The sequence below is a fragment of the Amblyomma mixtum genome, chromosome 4 (assembly GCF_055824585.1).
Source record: "Amblyomma mixtum isolate Tamu chromosome 4, ASM5582458v1, whole genome shotgun sequence".
Lineage (NCBI taxonomy): Eukaryota > Metazoa > Arthropoda > Arachnida > Ixodida > Ixodidae > Amblyomma > Amblyomma mixtum.
Window position 1 is genome coordinate 22453016 of NC_143015.1, and position 24477 is coordinate 22477492.

General features: G+C 48.9%; 1 protein-coding gene across 4 annotated transcripts in view; it reads right to left on the reverse strand.

Moving 5' to 3' along the window:
• Nucleotides 1-24477, reverse strand: part of nudE (Nuclear distribution protein nudE) — an 87195-nt gene that overhangs the window by 51261 nt on the left and 11457 nt on the right. For 3 of the 4 annotated variants that reach the window (XM_089586255.1, XM_089586258.1, XM_089586257.1), the window contains exons 2-3: nt 8019-8157; nt 1101-1403 (exon numbers count right to left, since the gene is read on the reverse strand). In XM_089586255.1, the coding sequence (XP_089442381.1) occupies nt 1101-1403; nt 8019-8104 (389 nt within the window). In that variant the 5' untranslated portion in view covers nt 8105-8157. Of the gene's footprint in view, nt 1-1100; nt 1404-8018; nt 8158-15618; nt 15648-24477 lie in introns of all 4 variants that reach the window. The other variant, XM_089586256.1, reaches the window with a different exon arrangement.

A 24477-nucleotide genomic window follows, 5' to 3' on the forward strand; every position in this document is an offset into this window, starting at 1 on the left:
GGTTCGAACCCCGGACAAATTTTTCTTTAACTGCAAAGTTTATGAGAAAGCTTTTCCTTTGCAGCTGCATGGCTCTGCTTGGGTGGATGTCGATGAGAAATCGCTCTCTTGTCAATCATAACTTTCTACAGGACACATTGGGTCTATCTGTGCAGTACTTTCTTGGCTGCTGAGAGATATGTGATCATGTGTATTCAGGTACGTTTCACCAGTGCAGATCTGTTTCCAAAGGGGTTGAGACACCCCACTTTGAGGCCATAGAAAGCTGTATGTAAGGTCACCCATGGATGCTTAGAATATATTTTAGTTCAGAGTCCTTTTTCTCATGACCCATCTCATTAGTGACGTTACAGTACAGTGAATGGTGACTTGTCACATGGGCCGCGTCAACGACTTGGTGCCTTGGCTGATGCACTCCGCACTATGAATAAGCATTGCATTTCAGACGCTTGGACATTATTAACCAGTGGTACGAATAGGCCTAGCGAGTCCGTACGTGCTATCTTGGCGACTGTGGAGAGTGAGTTAATACAAACGACCATCCATAAGCACAGGTTTGACCACAGCGACCTGAAATCGAGTGTTGCTGACATGCAAATACATCAGGTGTTGGCCTAGTGACCAATGCTGCAGGCACTCGTCATACATCATCATCAGCCTGACACGCCCACTGCAGGGCAAAGGCCTCCGCCCACCTAACTTTCTGTCGTCCCCTGCTGCGCTTCCCCTTCTCTTGGGATATCCACTCTGTTACCCTTAGGGACCAGCGGTCGTCTTGCCTTCGCATTGCATGCCCTGCCCAAGCCCACTTCTTCCTCTTGATTTTGAACTAGGATGCCTTTACCCCATGTTTGTTTCCTCACCCACTCCGCCCTCCTCCGATCTCTTAACGTTCTTTCCATAGCTCGCTGCGTTGTCCCTAACTTATGCTGAACCCTCTTTGTTAGCCTCAAATAGAGCCTCAAGTGCCTCAAACAGAGCCAAACAGGAACCATGCTTGATTGAGCGGCATCCGCTCTTCCATCAGCTACCGGCACTCCCTGGAAGTGCTGGCACTGTGAGCACAAAGCGGCCACCCCCCTCCGGTCAATGCCCCTCACCGCTTGGCCCGCTCGAGGTCGTCGTTGGACTGCTCCAGCTCGCGGATGTAGCTGTGCATCTCCTCCCGGGAGGCGGACACCTCGGCCAGCTGCGCCTGCAGCTCCTGCACCTGGCGCAGCCCCTCCCGCTGGGCCAGCTGCAGCTTCTCCTGCAGCTGCTCGTGGTCCGCCTGCAGCCGCCCCAGGGCCCCCCGCAGCTCCCGGTTGGAGGACTCAAACTGCTCCAGCTGCGTCTCCAGCTCCGCCTCCAGGTCCCGGCTGCTCGCCTGGAACTCCTCCAGCTCCAGCTGGGCCTCACGCCACCTGTGGGGGGGGGGGGGGGGGGGGGAGTCTCTGTGGCCACTCCTAGCGATGAGGGCATCACCACACAAGACGGTCGCTACGCAACCAATGCCAACTGTGCTGGCCACCCAAAGACATGGTTTGGTTTGGCTTATGGGGTTTTAACGTCCCAAAGCGACTAAGGCTATGAGGGAGGCCGTAGTGGAGGGCTCTGTATAATTTACACCACCTGGGGTTCTTTAACGTGCACTGACACCACACAGTACAGGGGCCTCTAGAATTTCTCCTCCAAAGAAATTCTAGCCGCCGCGGCCGGGATCAAACCCGCGTCTTTCGGGTCAGCAGCCGAGCACCATAACCACGGAGCCACCACAGCGGCGCCACCCAAAGACATCTTCCAACTCAGATCATGCTGCTACAAATTATGAACGCCATCATCAGCCTCAATACTGCACGGCCTCTCTCATATCTCCCCAATCAACCCTGTCCTTCGCCAGTTGCGGCCACTCTATATCCCCGCAAACTTCTCAACGGCGGACGAGGGTCTTAAAACTAACTTTCTATTTATGGCTAGAATCTCATGAAATTTTGCACACAGATGAATTGTTCTCTTCTGATTCCAAATATGTAATCATAATTGAGCTGGTGGCATTAGATCTTACAAAGCCTAGAATGTGATTAGGTAATTTCTTACGCAGCTTTAATGAACTTTCTAATTCCATCTTTTTGCTTTTATTTACATGAATTGATAGCCAGAGGGTTCCCATACCCAACGACATTCTTCGTTTTTCTCTAAAGGCATGGCATCCTGATGTACTATGCTTAGAGCAAAAGGTCACAATATTTGACATTGCAACTCGTTAAGCTAATTGTAACTTGCTATTTATATGTGGCCTAAACAAAAAAAGTAAGAATATCATCGGGTATGCGAATTTCCTGACTATCAATTCACGTAATTAAAAGCAACAAAATGCAGTGAGAAAGTTCATTAAAGCTGTGTAAGAAATTACCTAATTACATTCTAGAATTTAACATAACTGTTGATCTAAGACCACCAGCTCAATTATGACTATGATTACATTTTTGAAATCAGAAGAGAAAAACACAGTGTGCAAAATTTCTTGAAATTCTAACCCCAAATAAAAAGGTAAGTTTTAAGACCCTCGTCCCCCCTTAATCTCATCCGCCCACCCGACTTTCTGCCAACCCCTGCTACGCTTGCCTTCTCTTGGGATCCACTCCATCGTTACCCTTACACTTCACCTTACATGCCCTGCCCAAGCACATTTCTTCCTCTTGATTTCGACTAGGATGTCATCAACCTGTGTTTGTTCCCTCACCCACTCCGCCCACTTCCTGTTTCATAACGTTACACCTATCACTCTCCTTTCCATAGCTCTCTGCGTTGTCCCTAACTTAAGCTGGGCATGTTGGCTGGCCGCCTGACAGCATGTCCTTGCTTTTTTGCCTGCAGGCCAGTAACAGGGCTACCACTGTTAAACCTAGAAACAGATGCGTCATCCAGCTGATGTGGCCGCCAATCCTATGTACACTGTGCTTGGTTGTTCGTGATTTTGTGTTCTCGTTACTAATGCTCTCTGGGGATGTAGAGCCGAATGCTGGGCCCGCTACTGAGGAAATGCTAGTCGAAATACTTAGTGGGCAAAAGAAAATTGAAAAGAGGTTGGAAGAAATTGAAATGAAGCTAAAGGTGGTTGAGGAGTCAGCATCGGCTGTCAAGGAAATTAGCCAAGAAGTCTCTGATCGCGAAAAAATTGTTCGCAGCTTGCAAGATAAATTTATTGACCTAGAGGACCGTTCCTGGAGGAACACCCTTCTAGTTTTCGGGGTCAAAGAAAAAGATTAAGAAACCTAAGACGATTTGAAGGAAGCTGTGATTGAGGGCGTGTTTGAGAACATCCTTGGAGTGAAAGTGTCTGCGGTAGAGCGTATACACAGGATGGGGCGCAAACAAGGGACTAGACCACGCCGGGTACTAATTAAGCTCTTCGACCACTGCGAAAAAGTGACCATTGTAAAGAATTGTTCCAAATTGAAGAATAAAGCATTATCGGTTTCGGAAGAATTTTCAGCACCTACAAGATTTTTGAAAAGAAAGAAGGATAATACCTCGCCAATTAGAGCAGCCGGGGGGGGGGGGGGAAGTGCAACTAGTGCATGACAAAATCAGGATTAACGGCGAACTGTTCCTCTGGGATAGTGCAAGTAACGGAAGGATTCCCACAGGCAGATCATGCACACAGCCCACCGACACCACCCCAGTGAACCGAAATCCATGTCAAAAGGCCACTCAGTTGAGGCCTCAACCTTAACGCATACAGCATCATTAATAAAACAGATGACATTGAAAGTATTCATAAGCCGCACATTATTACAGTTACAGAAACTTGGCTTCACTCTGATATGTCCGACGACGCAATAACACCACAGGTTATGGAATTCACTGTAAAGATAGGAATTTGCGAGGCGGTGGGGTTGCAATTATTTACCAACAGTCATTATGCACTCTGTCCTTTTTTAAGGGACTATGCAATGAATTAAAAGTCACTTGTCCAAAGTCACGCTCCAATGGGTACCCTGCTAAAATCACTTTCAGGGCTTCCGAAAAACTCCTCAAAAGTGTCAAATGTGGCCAGTCCGATGGGAGCACGGAGAGAAGCAGACCAGCTGTGGTTCCTCACACGCACGGCATGTCGCATGGCCTTAAGAAGGTTGCCGGCAGGTCTGACGTTGATTTTCGGCACCCAGCAAACAGTGTTCTACGTGCCAACAAGTTGCACAGGCACAGGGTACAAAGAAAAAAAAGGTTGCCAGGTACGACATGTGTCGCCTTCGGCCTCGTATGAAGAAAATGTAGTACAGTTAAACCTCGATGTAACGAACTTCAGTGTAACGAAATTTTCGATGTAACGAAGTATTTCAGTTTCTATAACTTAGCTCCCATAGAACACCATGTATTTTCAGCCTCTGTATAACGAAGTAATTCTGGCGCACTTTCAACGTAACGAAATTTTGTTGCAGGGTTATGGTTCAGCGAAAGAATTGAGTAAAATTACATTGCGAACTTTAATGGCTGAAAAGTGCACGCACATCAACGCGCGCCCCTAACAACTGCTGTGGCGCGGCGGTGGGCCATAGCGCGGCTGCTCACGGCCGGCAGTTGCAATGATGATGATAGGCACCATTTGTCGCGCCATCTGGGGGAGCATTGGCGAACGTTGTGTCGAGTAAGTCCTCTAGAGGGCGCTAACATCGACTCGTGGGCCCGGAAGGGTTTTTTTTTTTTTCTTTTGCGCTGGTTTTCTTTATGCGTACGCAGTCTAGGCCTAGCCACCGAAACGTGCGCATCAGGTTCTTTGACGGTGTTTTGCTGCTTCAGTGTACGCGTCGACGTGCCTTGGGCTGTGTTTTTGTGTGTACGCCTGACATCTCATACAGCATGAGCGGCAAACGCAAAGTGCTAACTCTCGAAGAAAAGGCCGATGTGCTCCAAGCCGTAAAAAACGGTGAAAAGAAGAAGGATGTCGCCGCCCGGTTCGGCATACCCCAGAGCTCCCTTTCGACGATTTTGAAGGCACAGGACTCTATCCTGGAATCGCTGAAGAAGGGAACAAACGCGCAAAGGAAAAGGATGAAGGTTCCCACGTTCGACGATGTGGATAAGGCTGTTTTCGAGTGGTTCATCTCGGTTAGGGAACAGAACATCCCCATCAGCGGCGCATTACTGCAACAAAAGGCGAGAGATTTCGCCTGTCTGTTCGGGCACAACGATTTTCAGGCGAGCAGCGGGTGGCTGCATCGCTTCAAAGCCCGTCATGCCATCGTAGGCAAAATCTTGAGTGGTGAATCGACGTCAGCCGACACGACAGGATCGGCTGCTTGGGTCGACACGGAAGTGCCGAAGATCCTGACGCGCTATGATCCGGCAGACATCTACAACGCCGACGAAACGGCATTATTCTATCAGATGCTGCCTAATCGTACGTTGGCATTAAAAGGTGAGAAGTGTCACGGAGGGAAACATAGCAAACTGCGCATCTCGGTTTTGCTTTGCGCCAACATGGACGGCAGCGACAAGCGTGTGCCGCTCGTCATTGGGCGAAGCAAAAAGCCGCGGTGCTTTGCGAATTCGCGCCAGCTGCAAATAGAGTATGTATCCAACCGAAAGGCATGGATGACGCGTGATATTTTTCGTAGCTGGCTGCAAGCGTTCGACGAGGACATGAAGACCGCTGGACGCGAAGTGTGCCTCATCTTAGACAATTGTTCTGCGCACCACGTTGAAGAATTGGAACTCAGTAACGTTGACGTGATGTTTCTGCCACCGAATTGCACCTCGTTAATTCAGCCGCTGGACCAGGGCATAATAAGTAGCGTAAAGTGCGCATATCGCCGGCGCCTCATCGACAAGCTTCTGCTTGACCTGCGGCTCGAACGCCCTACTAAAGTGGACTTGTTTCAGGCCCTGGAAATGCTGTCCGCGTCCTGGAGAGCCACACCAAAAAAGATTTTTGAAAACTGCTTTCACAAAGCAGGTCTCAAAGCGGCCGAAGCAGTTTGTCCTGAGGCGGACTTAGATTTGCCTGTGCTGGAAAAGGCGCTTGATGAGAGCTGGCAGCGTCTTCGCAGCGATGGTGCCGTTCCGGAAGGGGTCAACCTGGAAGATTATCTTTTTGGTGACTCCTGTGCCCTCGCAACGGAGGAGGTGACGATGGAAACTATAGTGAATGACGTAATCGGGAGCTTCCAAGACGACGGCAGCGAAGGCGAAGCCGATTTACAGGACGAGGACGACGTCCCTTCCGCTCGCGAAGTGGTCGACGCGATCGACGTGCTCAGGCGCTTCGCTAGCGCAGAAGAAGACCAAGAGGCTATGCAGTCCCTGTGGGCATACGAACGACGTGTAACGCCTCGGCTAATGACGAAAAAGGTACAAAAAAAGATGACCGATTATTTTCGTCAGTAATAAAGCGTTTTACCGTGCGTGCGTCACACCCGCAACACGTTTTGGAAGTTTCTTTGCATGCTGGGAGACGATTTTCAATTTAACGAAATTTCAATGTAACGAAGTAAAGAGCCGATTTTTCCGACTTCGTTACATCGAGGTTTAACTGTATACCTTCACATCCGGAGCCGTGTACGTCGGACAAACAGGGCGTTGCCTGAACAAGCAGCTCATGGAGCATGAGCAGGCAAGAAAAAACAACCCCCGCTGCCATCCACTGTGCCACATGCAAGTGCAACCATGAAAGGGAGCACGAAGGAAGGTTTGAAGAAGGGCTGGTTCCCGACACAAAATTTCTTTGCAAAAGATGCAAGGGTGTCTAAAAAAAGACAGCAGTGCCTTTTCGCCACAAGGACGAGGTGATGCGTGAAGTCATGGAAGCGCATTTTATCCACAACAAGGGAGCAAAGTGCGTCAACCACCCTTCCGCGACATTGACTGGCAAAGAAATCGACTATCTTGCCTCTCACATGACATAGTTCCATTTGACTGGTTTTATTTTTTCCTGCATATATTCCACATTCCGTCTTTCAATAAAAACAGTTGCTAGTCAGCGCTTGTCTTCTGTGTGTGTGTACCACCTTTGTAGCACTGTTCCCCATAAGATGAAGTATCTCCAATGGTTCTTCCAAACAACGCAAACTTAGAGCCATTAAAACTGAGATGGTATAGGGACAGACTGAAATTATGTACCTACTAGATCATGATTAGCTTGGAATAGATAAGGATGTTTAGATTCATTTAGTTTTTAAGCGCCCAACACGATCAAATCATTCAAAAAAAAAAAATTAAAAGAGTTTTGTTGGAGGACTAACGTGTTTTAAAAACTCGTTTTTTCCACGGACAGTGAGTGAGTGGAATGCGCTCACCTTGGCTAGAGTGGAATGCCTGACGGTCCAGTCATTCTGCGGCATGCTTAACAGTATTGAGACAAAATAGCACTACCATCGTGTCGTTATGCACAATGCCTTAAGTGCCTCATATGCATGATTGTTTTCATTGCCTGCATATTTCATTTCTTGCTGAAGTGATTGAGCACACATGGTTGTATCGTGATGCTGTGTTGTTTTTGTCGCGCTTTACTTTTTGTTACTATTACTACTGCTTGACTTCGTCTCTCACTTGAATTCTTGTGATGCTTTTTTGTTATAAGTGCATTTCCTTGACGTATTACTGATATGCCCACTCCTGCCCAAGGCCTCACACTGGGGCTGGCAGTATCTTGTAAACAAGTAAATAAAATAAATAAAAACCCTTTTCGTTAGGCTCTGCCCCGTAGGCGAGTACTGGCAAGATGCACAGGATAAAGGGAATACAGGGATGCATTTCATAAAAAGACATAATTGCCGGCAGGCGAAATGTGGTTTGTAGTTCCAGGGAGTGCACACAGAAGAGGACATGGTGGGCAGTGATGACCGTATGTGCACGCAAGACGTACACAAAGTGGTGTGCTGGAAGAAAGGATGGCGTCCACACAGGCAGTGGGACAAAGGCAGCCTGTTGTATGTAAAAATAGTGCTTGTGCCTAGCTACTGCCCCATGGCCTGGGGTTTCCATGTCCTCCCCCTGTGCCCTCCCTGGCTGCACCACTCAGGGGGCAGCACACCCACTTGGCCTCGAAGTGCAGGGCCTGCTCCCGGTAGAAGGCTGCCTCCTCCTGGGGGCTCCGGAAGGACGGCTCCCCTCTTCCCTCCATGGTCCTCCTCCTGCTCACACCTCCTCGGCCATTGGGTCCCCCACCAGAGGACACTGCAGGCAGCACAGAACACACACAGATATACGCTGGGGGGTACGACACTTCCCTGAGGAACGTGGACTTCCTTCAGTCCTCGTCCAAGTTTGTGCTGTCAGAACAGAGCTCAGTAAAGCAGAAAGTTGGGCCAGTTGGTATCCATCCATCTAAAAACGGCACACAGAAAAACACGCAGAACACAGGGAGGACGGACAGGACAAGAGTGCACTAGCAACTGAAGCTTGGTCGAGAAACACTTCTCACTCGGTAAGCATGCACCAGGAATTTCAGCACGCGTCAACAAGACAAAAACCCAAATAAAAACGTGACGTTGCTGTACGATAGACATTTGAACTAAACGAAGATAAAAAAATATGTAAATAGTTGACACGTGCTGAAATTCCTGGTGCATGCTTACCGAGTGAGAAATGTTTTCTAGAAGAGTGCGGTGAGGGGCTAGTTGGTACGACATTACGAGAACAAAAAGTAACTGCACAAAAGGACGGGACAAGAGAAAGAGAACCACACGGGACAAACGCAGACTGACAACTGATTTATTCCACCAACTACAGAGAAATGTTTTTCGACCAAGCTTCAGTTGCTAGTGCACTCTTGTCCTGTCCGTTCTCCCTGTGTTTTGCGTGTTTTCTGTGCACCATTTTTAGATAGAACAGAGCACACAGCAGGGTCGCCTTCTTCCAGCGGCTGACACATGTCGAAATAAACACCCTCTGCTGCTGAGCAACCACATAGCAACCGAGTCCACAGACAGGAGGATGAAAGATATGCGGCCAACCACGGCAGCATCCATTTCATGCAAAGAGCACTGTCGCTTTCTCCTCTTCAAGATGCAGCCTGCAGCCCACAGTTTTCCCTTCCCCAGTACCGCACCACCAAGATAAAAAGATGGCATCGCAGCCAGTCTAACAACCACGAAAATAGCGACAGCTGTGGTAGTAGTGAAAGGTAAAAACGTAGCACAAAGAGACAAAGACACAGAAAGACCGACAACACACGGTGCTACTGAACTGAACAATGCATGGTTTTAAAAGTGCACAATAACCGGCTGACACGAGAAATCATAGAGGCGGAATGGACATCACTTTTGAAAGAGGATTGTGTTAGTACCCCCTCTGTTTCATCGCTGGAAAAAGAGCTCGCATATCTGGCTGATACGCTTTGCTAGCGCATGGTTTGACGACGTGTTGGTCTCGATGTCGATATAAAACCACCTTTCCTTTCTGAAATAAACCGGTGTTGGAAGTTAGCGCCGTGTGTTGTCGTTCTTTCTGAGTCCTTTTCTCTTTGCGCTACGTACCTTTACCTTTCAAATATGAACCAACAAGCCCAAGCATACACCCTTCTGTGGTAAGTGGCACAGTGCCAGGGGGTGGTGACTGAACAGCACACCTCCACCAAAGGTGTTTACGCTTAGCAGGGATCGAGTCCAGGCCTGAGCACCCAACCAGTAAAACGCAGGTCGTTACAATATCACCACTTGACAACATGGCTGGAACCAAACGGGCAGACAGCAAACACAAACACTGGGTAATGGTCACTGACCACTTCGCTCGGATGTCATGTGCTCAGGCCGAAAGAAAGCAGGGTCCACACTGTCAGTGGCAACACGAGGAGGTTAGCACAAGTCTCCGGCAGTCCTGCCACCCCAGATAATGCAAGGAGCTGGAAAGCGGCCACAAAGCTGCTGTACAAAGCAAAGCAACGCTACCTTCTACATACACGGATGCAACAGAAAGAGTTTGTCAGCCACTACTTCAGTGACATCCGAGCAAAGGTCGATGGCATCCAAAGACCCATGCAGAAGACCCGTCGGAAAAAGGCTTTATGCTGTAGTTTTTATGAACAACGCATTCAGACAAATCCCTGCCATTTGGCAGACCAGCTACTGAGTAGGCCAATAATGAAATTTGGGCTTCATTCGAAAATAATTGCAGCTTTGCCAATCTACTGATAATCCCAGCACAGTTGTGCTGCATAAATGGCGCTTTTCTGTGGTTTTCAGCTCCGTGCGATTCAATACGAGCTGTATTAGAGCAAAAAAAAATCTTCATTGCGAAAGCTGTGGGAAGTTTTTCGGGTGCCATCGCTGGGACATGTTCCCTATGGGGGCCAGCGTGAACTTTCGGACGCAGGGACGTAGAGAGACACACGGAACACAGTGCAGATTTTCGGTTATCTGTCGGTTCTCAGCACACGTGCGCACAGAATTGTACCGCCACCTCAGACTGTCTGGCTTCACTGGGTTCGCTTTCCCGATTGACGGCGGTTCAGTCACCTTTTCCAAAGTTTTGTTTTTATGCTTTTGCTGCGGCCCCATCTGCCATGCTCTCTCTCCACCCATCTCTCCGACTGCATACCGCTGTTTATGTTTCCGCCCTTTATTCATTAAAGTACCAGCGCTGTTTCAAACGCTTCCAAGTCCCTGCGTCCCAGTGTTCATGCTGGCCCCCATACGGAGTCACACCGACCGGCCCAGGAGAATGCCCTTGTGAACGCATGGCTTCAAACAAAACGCGCAAGGTTGGACAGACCCTCATTTTCGAGCTGCTTATTTCACACAATGTGTTCCCTCACAGCAGCAACAAGAGATGCCGAGTGGAACACACTCTGGATCATTGGTTTTTGTGGGCTGCTTGTGCAGCATGAAAGAGTTTGTTAGTGATCTGGTCATTCAGGAACATGGGCACTTTTTGTTGAAGACGCTAGAGCAACCGACTCGCATGCCGGGGACCGTGGCGTCTGGCTCGATGCCAATCGCTCAGAGACATGGATGATGCAACTGGAGAATTCGACTCCAATGCACAGAACTGACCACCTCGGGGAACAGACTTGTGGGATCAGTAATGAAAGCCAGCCGTGTGGTCACTGCTGCCACTGGCATGAACAGAGCAGGCTTTGGGGCTCTGATACTTGATGCTGTGGGCATTGAGCTTGATCAGAGTGCGCACCCGCTGTAGCTGCTTGGTCGCTCCCCGTGGGGTGTCCGGAATGCTTGAGTCCAGGCCCGAACCTCCTGGCATTGCCAGCCATTCCTGGTGACAACGTGTGGTGAATCATCGACATGCGACCCGTGTTGTCAAGATGTGCTCTGCATGTTCCCCATTCTCCCTCGTGTTGTGTTGCGCAAGATTTAACCCTTTGGTTGGCCATGTGGCACGCCATAGCCCTTAGCTATGCCATCATGCATGCAGGTAGTCTTTGCATTGGGGGCCCGCTTGCGGGTGCTACGGCTTGGCTATAGGTTGCACCCAGGTCTGGCGATTAGTGCAGTGTTGTGTAATGCAGCTTACTGTATAATACTGTTACGAAGAAGACAAAGCTGGCAGTGGCGCGAGATGAAGCGCTCGCGCTAGGCCAGCAGCCACTACATTATCTCTTGTCCATTGTTCATTGCGCCTCTTCGGCTGGTCACCACGTAACAATATGCACCCTCAAATAACTGTGCCTTCCTTCCTTCCTCTCGAAGAAGAGTGCAGGCCCTTAGCTTGCTGTGGCCCGTACTGATGTTATGTGGTGAAGTGCCACCTAATAACACGCCGTCACTGAGTGGCTGTTGTGAATCTGGTGACATGTCCCCAACTGGCAGAGGGCAACGCTATCGTGTGCAGGTTCAAAGAAGAAAACAAACAGATCAAAAAAAAAAATGAAGCCGTGTTATATTTTAAAGGAAAGGAGCCAATAAAAAAACGAAAACACCAAGAAAAACACACACTCAACACACGTACAACCCTACCGATAAAAGGAAAGAGTTCACCGGACACAAAGTGTCCCAGGTGAAGCGGGAATGCCTTGCAGGCAGCAGGGACGTGGGTTGCTGACTTGCGATGTGTCGCTGGCATTGCGTCGAGGGAAGCAGTGGTAGAGAGCCAGGTGGTAAGGAGAGGAGAGGGACACAGGAAGACGCTGATGGATTCCAGTCAGCCGCCCCAAGAACTTGGCAGCTGCAGCAGGAAAACCATAGCCAAGTGCCGTCAACTGCGCCCCCAAACACGGTAGGCTTATGCAGCCCATCCAAGGAAGCCTCAGCAGCACAGATCCTCACTCCATCGGCTGCCACTTCTGAACTTGAAAGGGACGCAGTAGGCCTGCGTCGGTGATCCAAGGGAAGTCCACGGCAGCACGGACCCAACGTCCGACGGCTGCCCCCTCCACGCTTGAATGACTAGACTTCCACTGCGGTGTCTTCCTTCACACTTCGGTTTTCTAACACATCAGCCCTCCGCTCCTTGTGCCCGCTTCGCACACACCATTTGCACGTGCACGTGCATGCGCGCAACACGGGGCTGGCATGTGCAGCGCCCCGCTGTGCGACGCAGCACCGTCTACGCACCGCGTTCAAAAATCCCTAGACGATTCCGTGTGCACATCACAGCGGCAAACCCCACAATGCCAAATTTCATGACAAGTCCACACGGGGAGATTTTGCAGTGAAGTCGGTGATGATGCGCTTTGTGCACCTGATGTCAATTCTGTCTGGCCACTCAATGTTGGGAGCAAACATCGGCACCACCAAGTCAGCCGGTTCCACTGATCATTCCTTTTCTGGAGACTCCACACGAGTTCACCAAGAGCCCCATGTGGGCCGGACACAGTTGGGACACCCCTGAGAGCAAACAAGTTGCTCATGCCAGGGAGAGTACCGCAGAAGGAGGTCTCTTCTGTGGAGAGATCCAGATGAATAGCACCTTCCGTAGTGACTCAGCTGTGAATGGGTGCTGATCTGAGCAGTGACTGACTGGTTTATGGGGGTGCAATGTCCCAAAGCGACTCAGGCTATGAGAGACGCCGTAGTGGAGGGCTCCGGAAATTTCGACCCACCCGGGGCTCTTTAGCGTGCACTGACATCGCACAGTACACGGGCCTCTAGCATTTCACCTTCATCGAAATTCAACGGCCGTTGACGGGATCATACCCGCATCTTTTCAGTCAGCATAACCACTGTGGCTAGCAGTGATTGACTGAAGGAGCACGAAAAGCATGACAGGATTTTGCTCAGTAGGCAAAGCGATTGGTTCCTTCCAAACGCTTGCCAGTTTGAAACATGCCAGCCATTTCAGCCACTACCTCGTCATGTCTGGGCAACAAGGATGGTCCCTGTGGCGCCCCTCATGGCGGAAAGGGCAGACCAGTTGGTCACACATTAATTGCTGCACAGCAATAACACAAACCCACCAGGGAGAAGGCGTTTCACATTGCCAAACGAGCTACATGAAGCAAAGTGACAGTACAGGGTGCCTCTTGTCCCAATGGGCAGCATTCACTGCATGACATTCTTCCCAAAAAAACAAGGCACACTACTCTACCCTGCGTTCGTAACTGAAAAAAAAAAAATTTTTAAAAATGAAACCACTCGGCAATGTGGCCCCGTTTTCTGTTCCTGATTCCATCATGATGAAGTTAGCGCCAAGAAAGTGGGACCAAAATGGGAGAGAAGACACAACACAAACGCTTCTTCTCAACTAAAACTTTAGTGGAAAAACACATGATATATACCCATCTCGTGAGAGTAAATCAAAAGAAACATACATGATAACTAGGGCCCGGAAATTTAGGCATTTGCCTAAACATGCCTATAAATGCCTAAACGGGGGACTTCTGCACTTGCTTGCCTTTTTGTCATTTTTTAGGAAATGCTACCTATTTCACCGCACTTTTTGCCTATAAATGCCTAAATCCGGCTCTCGGTGCCGTTTTTCAATTTTGAGACATCTGTATGTATGGTGAAAGGCGCGCGCCGATGCATGCACAAAAGGCGCGGGTCTCGCCGAACGTTTTTCTCGAATTGCAACTTGAACACAGTGTAACGAAGTGTTTATCTCGAGGTGTAGCAAGAGGCGAGTTTGGAAAGAGGCCTGACATACATTAGTGCAAACTTCTCAACATTGGCGGAAAGGATGACAAAGTTGGAAAAGGCGGGACTCTCAAGAGATGAATCGTTGGAGGTAATGGCAGATGTACCAGCAGCACTTCGGCGACTGGAAGGAAAGGGCGCCACTGCTTCTACGAAGATGCAACAATTGGTAGAAAAAAATAGATGCCTAGAAACAATTTCCCAAATCAGAGACTTCCTAGGCGGAGACGATACAGCCGCATCACCTGAAGGCCTAAGCCTTTATCAACTCTCATGTTTTAGGTTCGTCCCACTATTTTCATGTGGTGTCAAAAGAAGCATTATAAAGTTCAAAGCTATGCTTAGGGAAAACCGAAGGAGCTTCAAGTTCGAAAACCTGTGAATGCGCTTTATTGCTTCAGTTGAGGACTGCGTACTCTCCGTGCTTGATTTACAAATCTTTTACTTATGAATGAAGAGTATTATTCAAAGCACCTATATTAGCTTTATAGCGCCTATTTCAATATTTTTTAGAGCCTAGATGCCTGCCTATTTCGGGGTTCTTTAGCGCCTAAAATTCTGGGCCCTAATGATAACTTCAAGAAAAACCTTAGGGGGTGATACATCTAAAAAGTGCTGAAATGTGCAAATGCAGGAAACTTCATGGTCGCAATCACGAAGAGCAAAAACAAAAAAAACACAAAAGAAACAAAAAAGAGGGAAGTGATGGAAATCAGTTACACGTGTGGTCCAGGTGTTAAATGAATTGACGGTGCGCTTATGCATGTCGCGAAATATTTTTTAAAAAGCCTCTGTGATTTCACGCTGATAATTTCAGCTTGCGCATAAAGGGGGTTACATTTTTTCTTACATAGTGGCCCACATTCTGGCACACAATCCGGCTTACATTCTTTACATCCCCAGCAATGGTCCACCAAATGCGAGGACTTGGACCCACAGCGCTATTTCTCGTGTTCTTTTAGCCACACGCTTACACAATGTCCTGTCTGACCTATGCAGGTCTTTCCCCAGGAAACAGGCAGCTCACATACCATACCCGTTTTGCACGAGATGAATCCCGAAGTATGGCATGCCTTGGACCTTTTCTTATTTTTATTTTGTTCTCTCTGGTTCCCTATTGTTCTGCTTACTAGGCTGCACACTTTCTTGAGCTTGTTTGGAGCTGAGAAGATTACCTGTACGCCACAGCGCCTGGCCACGTTGCCAAGGTTGTGCGATAGGTGATGCTTGTGTGGTATCACCACTTCTTTTCTTCTTTACCTTCGCGTCCTTCTTTGGTGCAATACCTTTCACCCAGCGAATAAGTTTTTCACATGCAAAAACCAGTTGCGGTGTCCGGATAGCCTGATGACTTTATTCTGTATACCTGTTTCATGAAAGCTTTTAGCCACGTTTACCAGGTCTGAACGCAGGCATGAAAGCACAATGTCCACCACAGCTTTCGAGTGGCCTGAGGCGCTATGCAGTAAGGGTCGCGTACTGGTAGCGCCAACAAACATGGGTCTGGTCGAAAGACATCAAGAAACTGTAATTCATCTCTGGCTGGTGATTCGAAAGTGAGAAGACGACCGTGCCCACAGCCTTGGAAGACCTCTAATATATTCACCTGTGAAGTGGGCGCTGTCCCCGTACCACCTGAAAACGTGAGAAGAACACGTGCCGTTCAGGCGACCATCTGTCCACTCTGCTCAGGAAGAGAGGTGCCACACATGAACATTGCAATACATACACCGCACTTCTGCATGCATTGGTTCATGTGTGGTGCCTGTTCTCTCCAATGTAAAGAATGTGAGCCCGATTGTGTGCCGGAATATAGGCCAGAATGCAAGAAAAAATGTAATCCCCTGATACTTTAGCACTTCATACGTACAATACAATACAATTTATTCACCACTTTTTCATACACATAAGTCTGCTGGTCAGCCCAAGCACAAAGCGCTTGCTGGCTAACCAGGCAGTTGGTGAATGCATCCAAAGCAGTGATCAGATAGCAGGATTCTGTACGTGCGTCACGAAAAAAAAAGGAGAAAAATGAGAACAAAAGGGAAAAGGCCCATAATCTATGACAAGCACATCTAAGAAGGCAAGACGCATCAGGTATGCAAACAGGAACTGTTCCCACCTGCAAAGCCATAAAACATGTTATTCTTGCACTGTTACTAAGCGCCACTTCGTAATGCTTTTCACAATTGTTTTCCTTTGTTCAATATTGAACACGTCATCGTTAAGTTCATTAAACAGAGCAGGGACATAATAGATGCTAGATTTTTTTCCATAGTTTGTGAAAACTCTTGGTTTAATGTATCTTCCTATTTTCCTGAGAGTGATTTCTTTGCGCAGGTACTTTGAAATCAATTGCGAAGTAGTGGCTCGTACCTACCGAAAACCAAAACATTTCGCGTACCGTGAGAATGCCTAGTTTGGAGTACTTCTTTCTTGTGGAGGCCATGCTGCTATAACTGATACTATTTACTATTCTTTTTATTAGTGTATCAATCTTTTGCATTCTGTATTCTGAACATGTGCCATACAAAGTGACTCCATAGCGTAGAACACACTCCACTAATGCTTTATATATTGTAATTCTTAAATTAAGAGGACCCTCCAAGTTGTAAATTAAAGCTGCCGTATTTCGTAACTTTTTTCTCATGTGCTCGATATGGTTATTCCAAGTTGAGTGTTGGTCCAAAAAAGGGCCTAAATATTTAACCACTGACTGAGTGAGGTCTTAGTGGCACACATTTACAACATTTAAAAGTGCCAGAAGTAGAAGTGTGCAAATATAAAGGTCAACTGAGGGCAACCGGCTTATGTGGATTTCTGAAACAAAATTTTTTTTGTCAGGGTTGACGAAAATACAATTTTTACCAAACCAGACCATGACTATGTATGTCTTCTTGAAAACGAACACATCGCTTTTCGAAATACATTGTATCAAGAATTATCATAAGGGAGTAATTACTCATTGACGTCCACCCAAGAGCAGCCATATGGCTACAAAGGAAAGGTTATACAGCTTTCTCAGAAACTTCGCAGTTCAAGAAAAATTTGTCCTGGTCCGGGGTTCGAACCCGGGACCACCGGTTCCCGGTGCGTAATCGCGGCACTCGCCGGCTCCCTCTTCTGGGGCACTGGCCTTTTTTGGCCGCGTTTTTCGTGACGCTCGGTCTCTGGACCTCGCGCTGAGGCTTAGCCCTAGCAAGGCGTAGGCCGACCCCCCAACCCTGGGACTACGGTATTCGCAATTCTCCGGCCCTTTTTTTTTTTTAGAAAGAGGACACTCCATGTGTCGATGGAACTGTACAAACAGGTCTGGGGTGCGACCAGATCTCGCTGACCAGAACCGACAGCCCACTCCCTCACCAGAGCAGGTTCTGGCCACCCCGGTGTAGCACTTGGCCAGCATCTTCTATGAGCAAATCAGTTAACCCTCGGCCCTCAGTCCCCAGCGGCTGCGGAGCAGCTGACCGGGGCAGCGGTCAGACCTGTGAAGCCTGTGAAGCAGCGGAGGGTGCTAAGAATCTATGGCTCCGGACAGGCCGCCATTGAAAACTGAACCTGGCAACGTTTAACGCTAGAACCTTATCCAGTGAGGCTAGCTTAGCAGTGCTGTAGGAGGAATTAGCAGGTATTAAATGGGATGTCATAGGGCTTAGTGAGGTTAGGAGGACAGATGAGGTGTATACAGTACTAAAGGGCGGTCACATATTGTGCTATCCTGGATTAGCAAATAGGCGAGAACTAGGTGTCGGATTCCTCACAAATCAGGATATAGCTGGCAACATCGAGGAGTTTTACAGTATTAATGAGAGAGTGGCAGCTATCGTAATTAGGCTTAATAAAAGGTACAAGTTGAAGGCGGTGCAGGCTAGAGTTACTGTATATGCTACCAAAGGTAGCAGAGTTGCGCGTCTGTTTTCCCTCGCCGCTCCGAATGCAATTCGCTGAGAGGCGGTCACATGATTTTCGTGACGTCATGTGTTCAACACTCCGCGCAGAAGCTGACTTCACAGGTGCAGCGCCGAGCGAACCGTTGTCAGCTCGACGCGTCATGTGAGCCCGCGCTGTCGGCTACATTCATTTGTTTTCCGTGCACACCTGTGGCGTCAGGTTTGGTGTTCTGCAGTGGCAGTGACGGACGCAGTCGTCAGCTATGACTGGGTGCAGTGCGCCCAAGGAGGTCATAATAAAACTTCTGGAGCGGAGGCCCCCTATGCATGCATGCAGAAACAGGTGAAGCCAGCCATACCGACTGACGGCCATCTTGCCAGGGGCAGAAAGAGGCCATGGTGAAATGGGCGCCAGCAGAGAACGACTAATTTTGCTAATTTTTTTTCGCTTCATCCGCAAGATTAAGTGGGAAACATCTTATGGTAGGGATGTTGCTTCTAAGGGCACTAAATTCACTTGTATAATCTCCCCTATTTCCGCGCAAATTTGCTTGAAAGGCTGTGGTAGGCGATTTCTCCAGACAGAGTTGCTGCCTTGGAAAGCTGATAATTTTCTCAATAAATCGCGTAAAGCGTGTCGTTTCAGCTAATCATGCAATTAAACCGTAGCAGTGATAGGAAGAAAAATTTACTGATAAACATACTCTTTACTGGGAATATGAGAGAAGCCAACAGCCACAGAAACCAAGGAGCACAGGGGATTTTTTAATTTATTTATTTGTGGTGTTGATCAAGTAAGAATATTACTGTCGCTTAAAGCTAATTGATTAGAAAAGCAGAAGAAAGACAAAGAAGGACGATAAAATTAAGCGTTTACAGTTCTGTAATGCATGGTAGGGTTCTCGAATATCAAAACATGCGGAAAGAAATGAAAGCAGCTGCAATGTTCCAGCATACTGCCATTGCCACCTGGATTAGGATCTGCCGCACATAGCCCAGATCACCAGTAATAATGGCACCATATGGCCTTGCAGTTTAATTTATGAATACCACTAGAACTGCTTCATGGTGCCATAAAGCTGTGTATGAACAAGAAAACCGCGCTTTACTTTCATTTAATCAGGGCTTATTCATTTTATTAAAGGGTTCCATGGCAAATTAAGATAGAAAGGCAAACATGAAAAGCAGCACTTGCGGAAACAAAAAGTGACACCTAAAGAGCACTCTCAAGAACAGCAATGCCGGCCATCTAAATCTGGCATATGTATACTGCATTGATTAACGCATATATACACCAAAGTCACTGATTCTTAAAGACAAAGTCTGTACAAGAGAGTGCGCACCTTCTCTTTGCAGTTTCCTCGGTTCATCTCCTTAGCAATGCGATGAATTCGGATCTTCAAATGGAGTTGTGCAATTTTCTTGGATAAGTTGTAAATGTGGACACAAGACAGACACAAGAGAGACAACCAACAGGACTGGCGTTGAACTAACGACTGAAATTTTATTGAAAATGGCAGAGCTTTAAATACAAACAGGCCATCACAATTCCAAGATTCCAAGTTGCACATGCCTTCTCGTGATTATCGGGTGTGTGATATCCATTGGAGTGGTTTTGATGCTGGTATAATATAATCTTATGGCGGGTCATTATCTTCTTGGAATTGCGATTGCCTGTTTGTATTTAAAGCTCTGCCGTTTTCTATAAAATTTCAGTCGTTAGTTCAGCGCCAGTCCTGTTGGTTGTGTCTATCTAGTTCCACATGCCTTCTCGTGATTATTGGGTTATTGGGGGGGGGTGATATCCATTGGAGTGGTTTTGATGCTGGCATTATATAATCTTATGGCGAGTCATTATCTTCTTAGAATTGTGATGGTCTGTCTGTATTTAAAGCTCTGCTGTTTTCAATAAAATTTAAGTCGTTAGTTCAGCACCAGTCCTGTTGGTTGTGTCTCTCTTGTGTCCCCGTTTTTTTTCGTGCTGCTATTACCTTCCTTAAGATCAATCACTGACTAGCCCATACAAAAATTTTGATCGACTGCAAGAGATCCTTGGATGTTGCCATAAGCCCACCACGGCTCTTTGCACGAATGAGGCTGCTCAGCTCACTAGAATGCAGTGCTGCCACATAATCCTGACATTGTGTTCTAGTAGCAACTTTTGCAGCTACAATTCCTGCAATATTGGGAACAACAGAGATAAAGTGCACTAGCACAACCGCAACAAAACACCACGGTGCCACTAAGCTGCACGGCGGCGGTCGCTACACGTTCTGGCTGTTTTCTGCCCCTGGCAACATGGCGCCGCGTCATTCAGCGCCGGCTTCACTTTTCGAGCGCCCCCTCCACTCCAGAAGTTTTAATATAACCTCCTTGAGTGCGCCAAACTGCAGCAACCGCACAAGAAATGGCAAAGCGTTTTACGCAGTGCCGTGTGGAAGGTCGGCGGCCGAAGTGCGTCGGCGCCTCAAGTGGCTCTTGAGAATGAACCTCTCCAATTTGCGGCTGTGAAAGGCTTACAGTATTGATAAATAAATAAAAATTTCTAGCATGTTCCAAGATCTACCAGTGCCATCACAACCAACATTTGCCTGTTTCGACAGCGAAATCAGAATTGCATTGGTAAAAACATTTTTCATGTGTCGACATTTGTTTACCTTGAACAAATCACTAGTTTTTTTTTTTCTAACTTACACACATTATCAAATTAGGAACAGGCAACGAAAATCATGTTTGTCTATATCTTTTACTTAGTGTCCTTTTATGGATACTAGTTAGAGCCTATACCTGTCCCTCGAAGCAGTATTTGTAGCATATCACTGCATTAAAATTGTACAGAATTTACAGTCTGCATCTGCAACTCTTTGGCCCTTCACTAGGGCAGGCTCTGCTTACTCTACTGCTGCTTCGAGCCTTCTGTGGTGATGGTTCGAGGTGAAATATAAGGGACAATGAATGTTCAAGAAGCAAATTCCATGCAAAGTTTTGCTACATTTCTGTCGTGTCCGGTCGCTGTGTTGAATGCAGCGAAGACGCACACGGTACTTTAAGACTTCGTTTATTTAAAGCCGATGAGGGTGCGACCAGCGTCGACCGAGGCAGGAGCCGAACTGGCCGCCCGAAGAAAGGAGGGAGTGGAGAAGCGTCCACGGCAGGGAGTGGCTTCCCAGAACAGGAGGAGGGTGCGGGGGCGCACCGTGGGGGGGCATCCGGCGACAGCGTGCGACGAGGGCAAGCGGTCGTTAGGAGGAGGATTGAGTGGTCGTTAGGTGGAGGATGCGAACTGTCGTTAGGAGGAGAATGCGAGTGGTCGTTAGGAGGGGGCGCACACACACAAAAGCAATAAGGGGACACAACACTTCCTTCCCACTTAGAAAGTTGCCTGGTATCGTGCAGGGGGTCGGCGCTCACGCATGGAGGCGCGCTGGCTTTGTGCGCTCGGGGGAGAAACACTTGTAGGCTGGCTGTTGTTCGCTGTGTCTCCTAGGTCTGTCCTGGGCGAAGTCTCTTCTTCCGGGAAGAGGTGCCAGGCTATGTGGGAAAATGGTGCACGTGTTCTCTCCGCTGGCGGACAGCTCTCAGACGGCGTCGTAAATCTACGCAGCTGGTTGAGATGTCGGCGTGCTACTGTGCCATGTATGTTGACGAGCCAAGAGCGCTGGCCTATGCGTCTGACAATTGTAGCTTCCTCCCAGCGTGGCTTTTTCAGAAACTGTCGGGCGAGGACGCGCTGCCCCTCATTAAGCGTGCCGCAGCGCGGAATTGCTTTTTCTTCCCGGAACGTCTCTGCCTTTGGCTCGGGGAGGATGGCTGTGAGCTGGGTTCGCATTTCACGCTCGAACATCATTTTCGAGGGGGTCTCGCCTGTTGTGCTCTGAACCGTCGTGTGCTGCTTGAAGAGAAAGCGCGCAAGGCGGCGCTGCAGCGAGCCTGTCTGATCTCTTTCAAGGGCGCGTTTTAGCTCGGCTACGTAGCGCTCGGCTTGTCCGTTTGTCGCTGGGTGGTAGGGGGCCGATGTAACTGATGAGATCCCGTTGTCGCGATAAAACTTGAGGATCTCCGCAGACACAAACGGTGTTCCGTTGTCCGACACTACCTTGCGTGGCAGGCCGAACGTTGCAAATAGTGATCGGAGGTTGTCAATGACTGCTGCCGAAGTCGTCTGTCCCATTTGCCTTATCTCAAGCCACTTTGTGTAGGCATCTACGACCACAAGGAAAGTGCAGCCCTCAATTGGTCCTGCAAAATCAATGTGCAGTGTGTGCCATGGTGTGTCTGGCTTTTCCCATTCTGGGACAGGAGCTCCGGCTGCTCTGGCAAGGCTTGCATTCTCGCACCACTGTTTCGATGTCGTTGTCAATGCCAGGCCACCACATGTAGCTTCTGGCACACTTTTTCATTGCAACGATGCCCCGATGTCCGGCGTGGATGAGAGACATAGCTTGTGCGCGTAGTTCTCTCGGCATCACAACTCGGGACCCAAATATGATGCAGCCGCGATGGGTGCTCAACTCTGTAGCTCGCCTGCGGTAAGCGTCGAAGTTGTCCCCTTTGAGTTTATGCACGTTGCCTTGTTGAACAGCTGTGTAAACTAGCCGGAGAGCTGCGCACTTCTGCGTAGATGCTGCAACTGTGCCTGCTGTAAGCGGAGGTTCTGGCAGTGCTTCGAACATCAGAACGTCTCCTGGTGGAAATGGTTCGTCAACAGTTGCGTCTAGTGGCAGACGGCTTAGCGCATCGGCGTTTTGATGTTTACTCCCATTGCGGTAGACCAGAGCGTAGTCGTACGCTGAGAGTTTGATGGAATGCTGCGTCGGCTCGATGACACCTTGCTGCTCCAGTTTGTCCAACTCTTTTTCAACTGAATCTCGGAGAGCAAACGGCACCGGCCTGGCCTTCAGAAATTTGGGTTGCGCGTTGTCCAACAACTCCAGTGTGACCGGGGGCCCTTCGTTTCCTGGAATCTCTTCCGAGAATACTCTTTCGTATTTCTCTTGCAGTTGCTCAACCATGTTCTGGCTCGGCGTCTGGTGTATGCCGCATATCATCACGCCTAGTGGAGAAAACCAGTTTCTCCCTAGAAGGCTTGATCCTGTGCCCTTCACAACAAGCAGAGGTAGCGTATGGGTCTGGCCGTTGTAGTTAACCTGCACGTTGGCAGAGCCCAATAGTGGCAGATTCTGTCCTGACCACGTTCGCAGGTGCGTGTCGTCTTGTTGCAGGGCGGGTGCGTCAGATGGCCATGAAGTTCGGAACGTGTCCTCACTGATCAGAGTACAGGCTGCGCCGGAGTCCACCTCGAACTTAATCAGCTGGTGATGTACGCTTACTTCTGTAAAAATCTTCGGTCGCGTGCCGAGATTCATGGTGTTCAGGTCGTACAACACAGATGGTGTTGCTGATGTTGTTCCATGGAGATCAGATAGCGGCGTATTCTCTGAGGCGTTGACGCTGTGATTAGGCTGGGAAGGTGACTTTATCTTGGCAAGTCTCCGTTTCGTAATGCATGCTCTTTCGATATGCCCTCGCTTGTGGCAAAAATTACACGTGGCTGACTGGAATCGACATCCCTGGGGGTTGTGTTGGTCGTCACACCGCCAGCAGCGTTGTGCCTTTTTGACCGATTTTACAACAACAGAAGGCTTGCGCACCTGGTTGCTTGTCTGGTGTACCGGCTCGGTGTTCCGGCGAATCCCTCTCTGCTGGTGACCGGCGCTCTCCGCTCGAACGGCGATGTCGTAAGCTTTGCTGAATGTGAGGTCCTTCTCAGCGAACAGGCGCTGCTGCAGTGACTCGTCACTCAGTCCGCACACAAATCTGTCGCGTAACATCACGTCCAAGGGAAGCATGGTGGTGTTAGCAGAAGAAGCTGCGTCTCCCTCCTGCCCGGTAGCTGTTGTCGACAGCGTTCCAAAATTGCAGTCGGCAGCGAGCTTCTTGAGCGCGGCTACGTAGGCGCTCACAGTTTCTCCTCCCAGTTGATCTCGTCGTTGGAAGCGAGCCCGGCTGTAGACCTCGGATGGCCTTGGGTCGTAGTGCTTTTGCAGCGCTTTTACGATGTCGTCGTAAGACACTGCCGCTGGTGTGCTTGGCTGAATAAGGGCGCAGACAGTATCGTAGGTCTGCTCCCCGCACAGCGTCAGCAGGTTGGCCCTCTTCAAGGCTGGGTCTGTGATGTTGTTAGCTTCAAAGTAGAACTGAAGGCGTCCAACCCACGATGACCACGATGAGCCGTTGAACTCTGGTATCTGATTGGGAAACCCTCGCGTAGCCATGGCTTGTCAATAGCGTTGCGTAGCGCGGGTCGAATCCACTTTCTCGTCGCCACTGTCGTGTCCGGTCGCTGTGTTGAATGCAGCGAAGACGCACACGGTACTTTAAGACTTCGTTTATTTAAAGCCGATGAGGGTGCGACCAGCGTCGACCGAGGCAGGAGCCGAACTGGCCGCCCGAAGAAAGGAGGGAGTGGAGAAGCGTCCACGGCAGGGAGTGGCTTCCCAGAACAGGAGGAGGGTGCGGGGGCGCACCGTGGGGGGGCCTCTGGCGACAGCGTGCGACGAAGGGCAAGCGGTCGT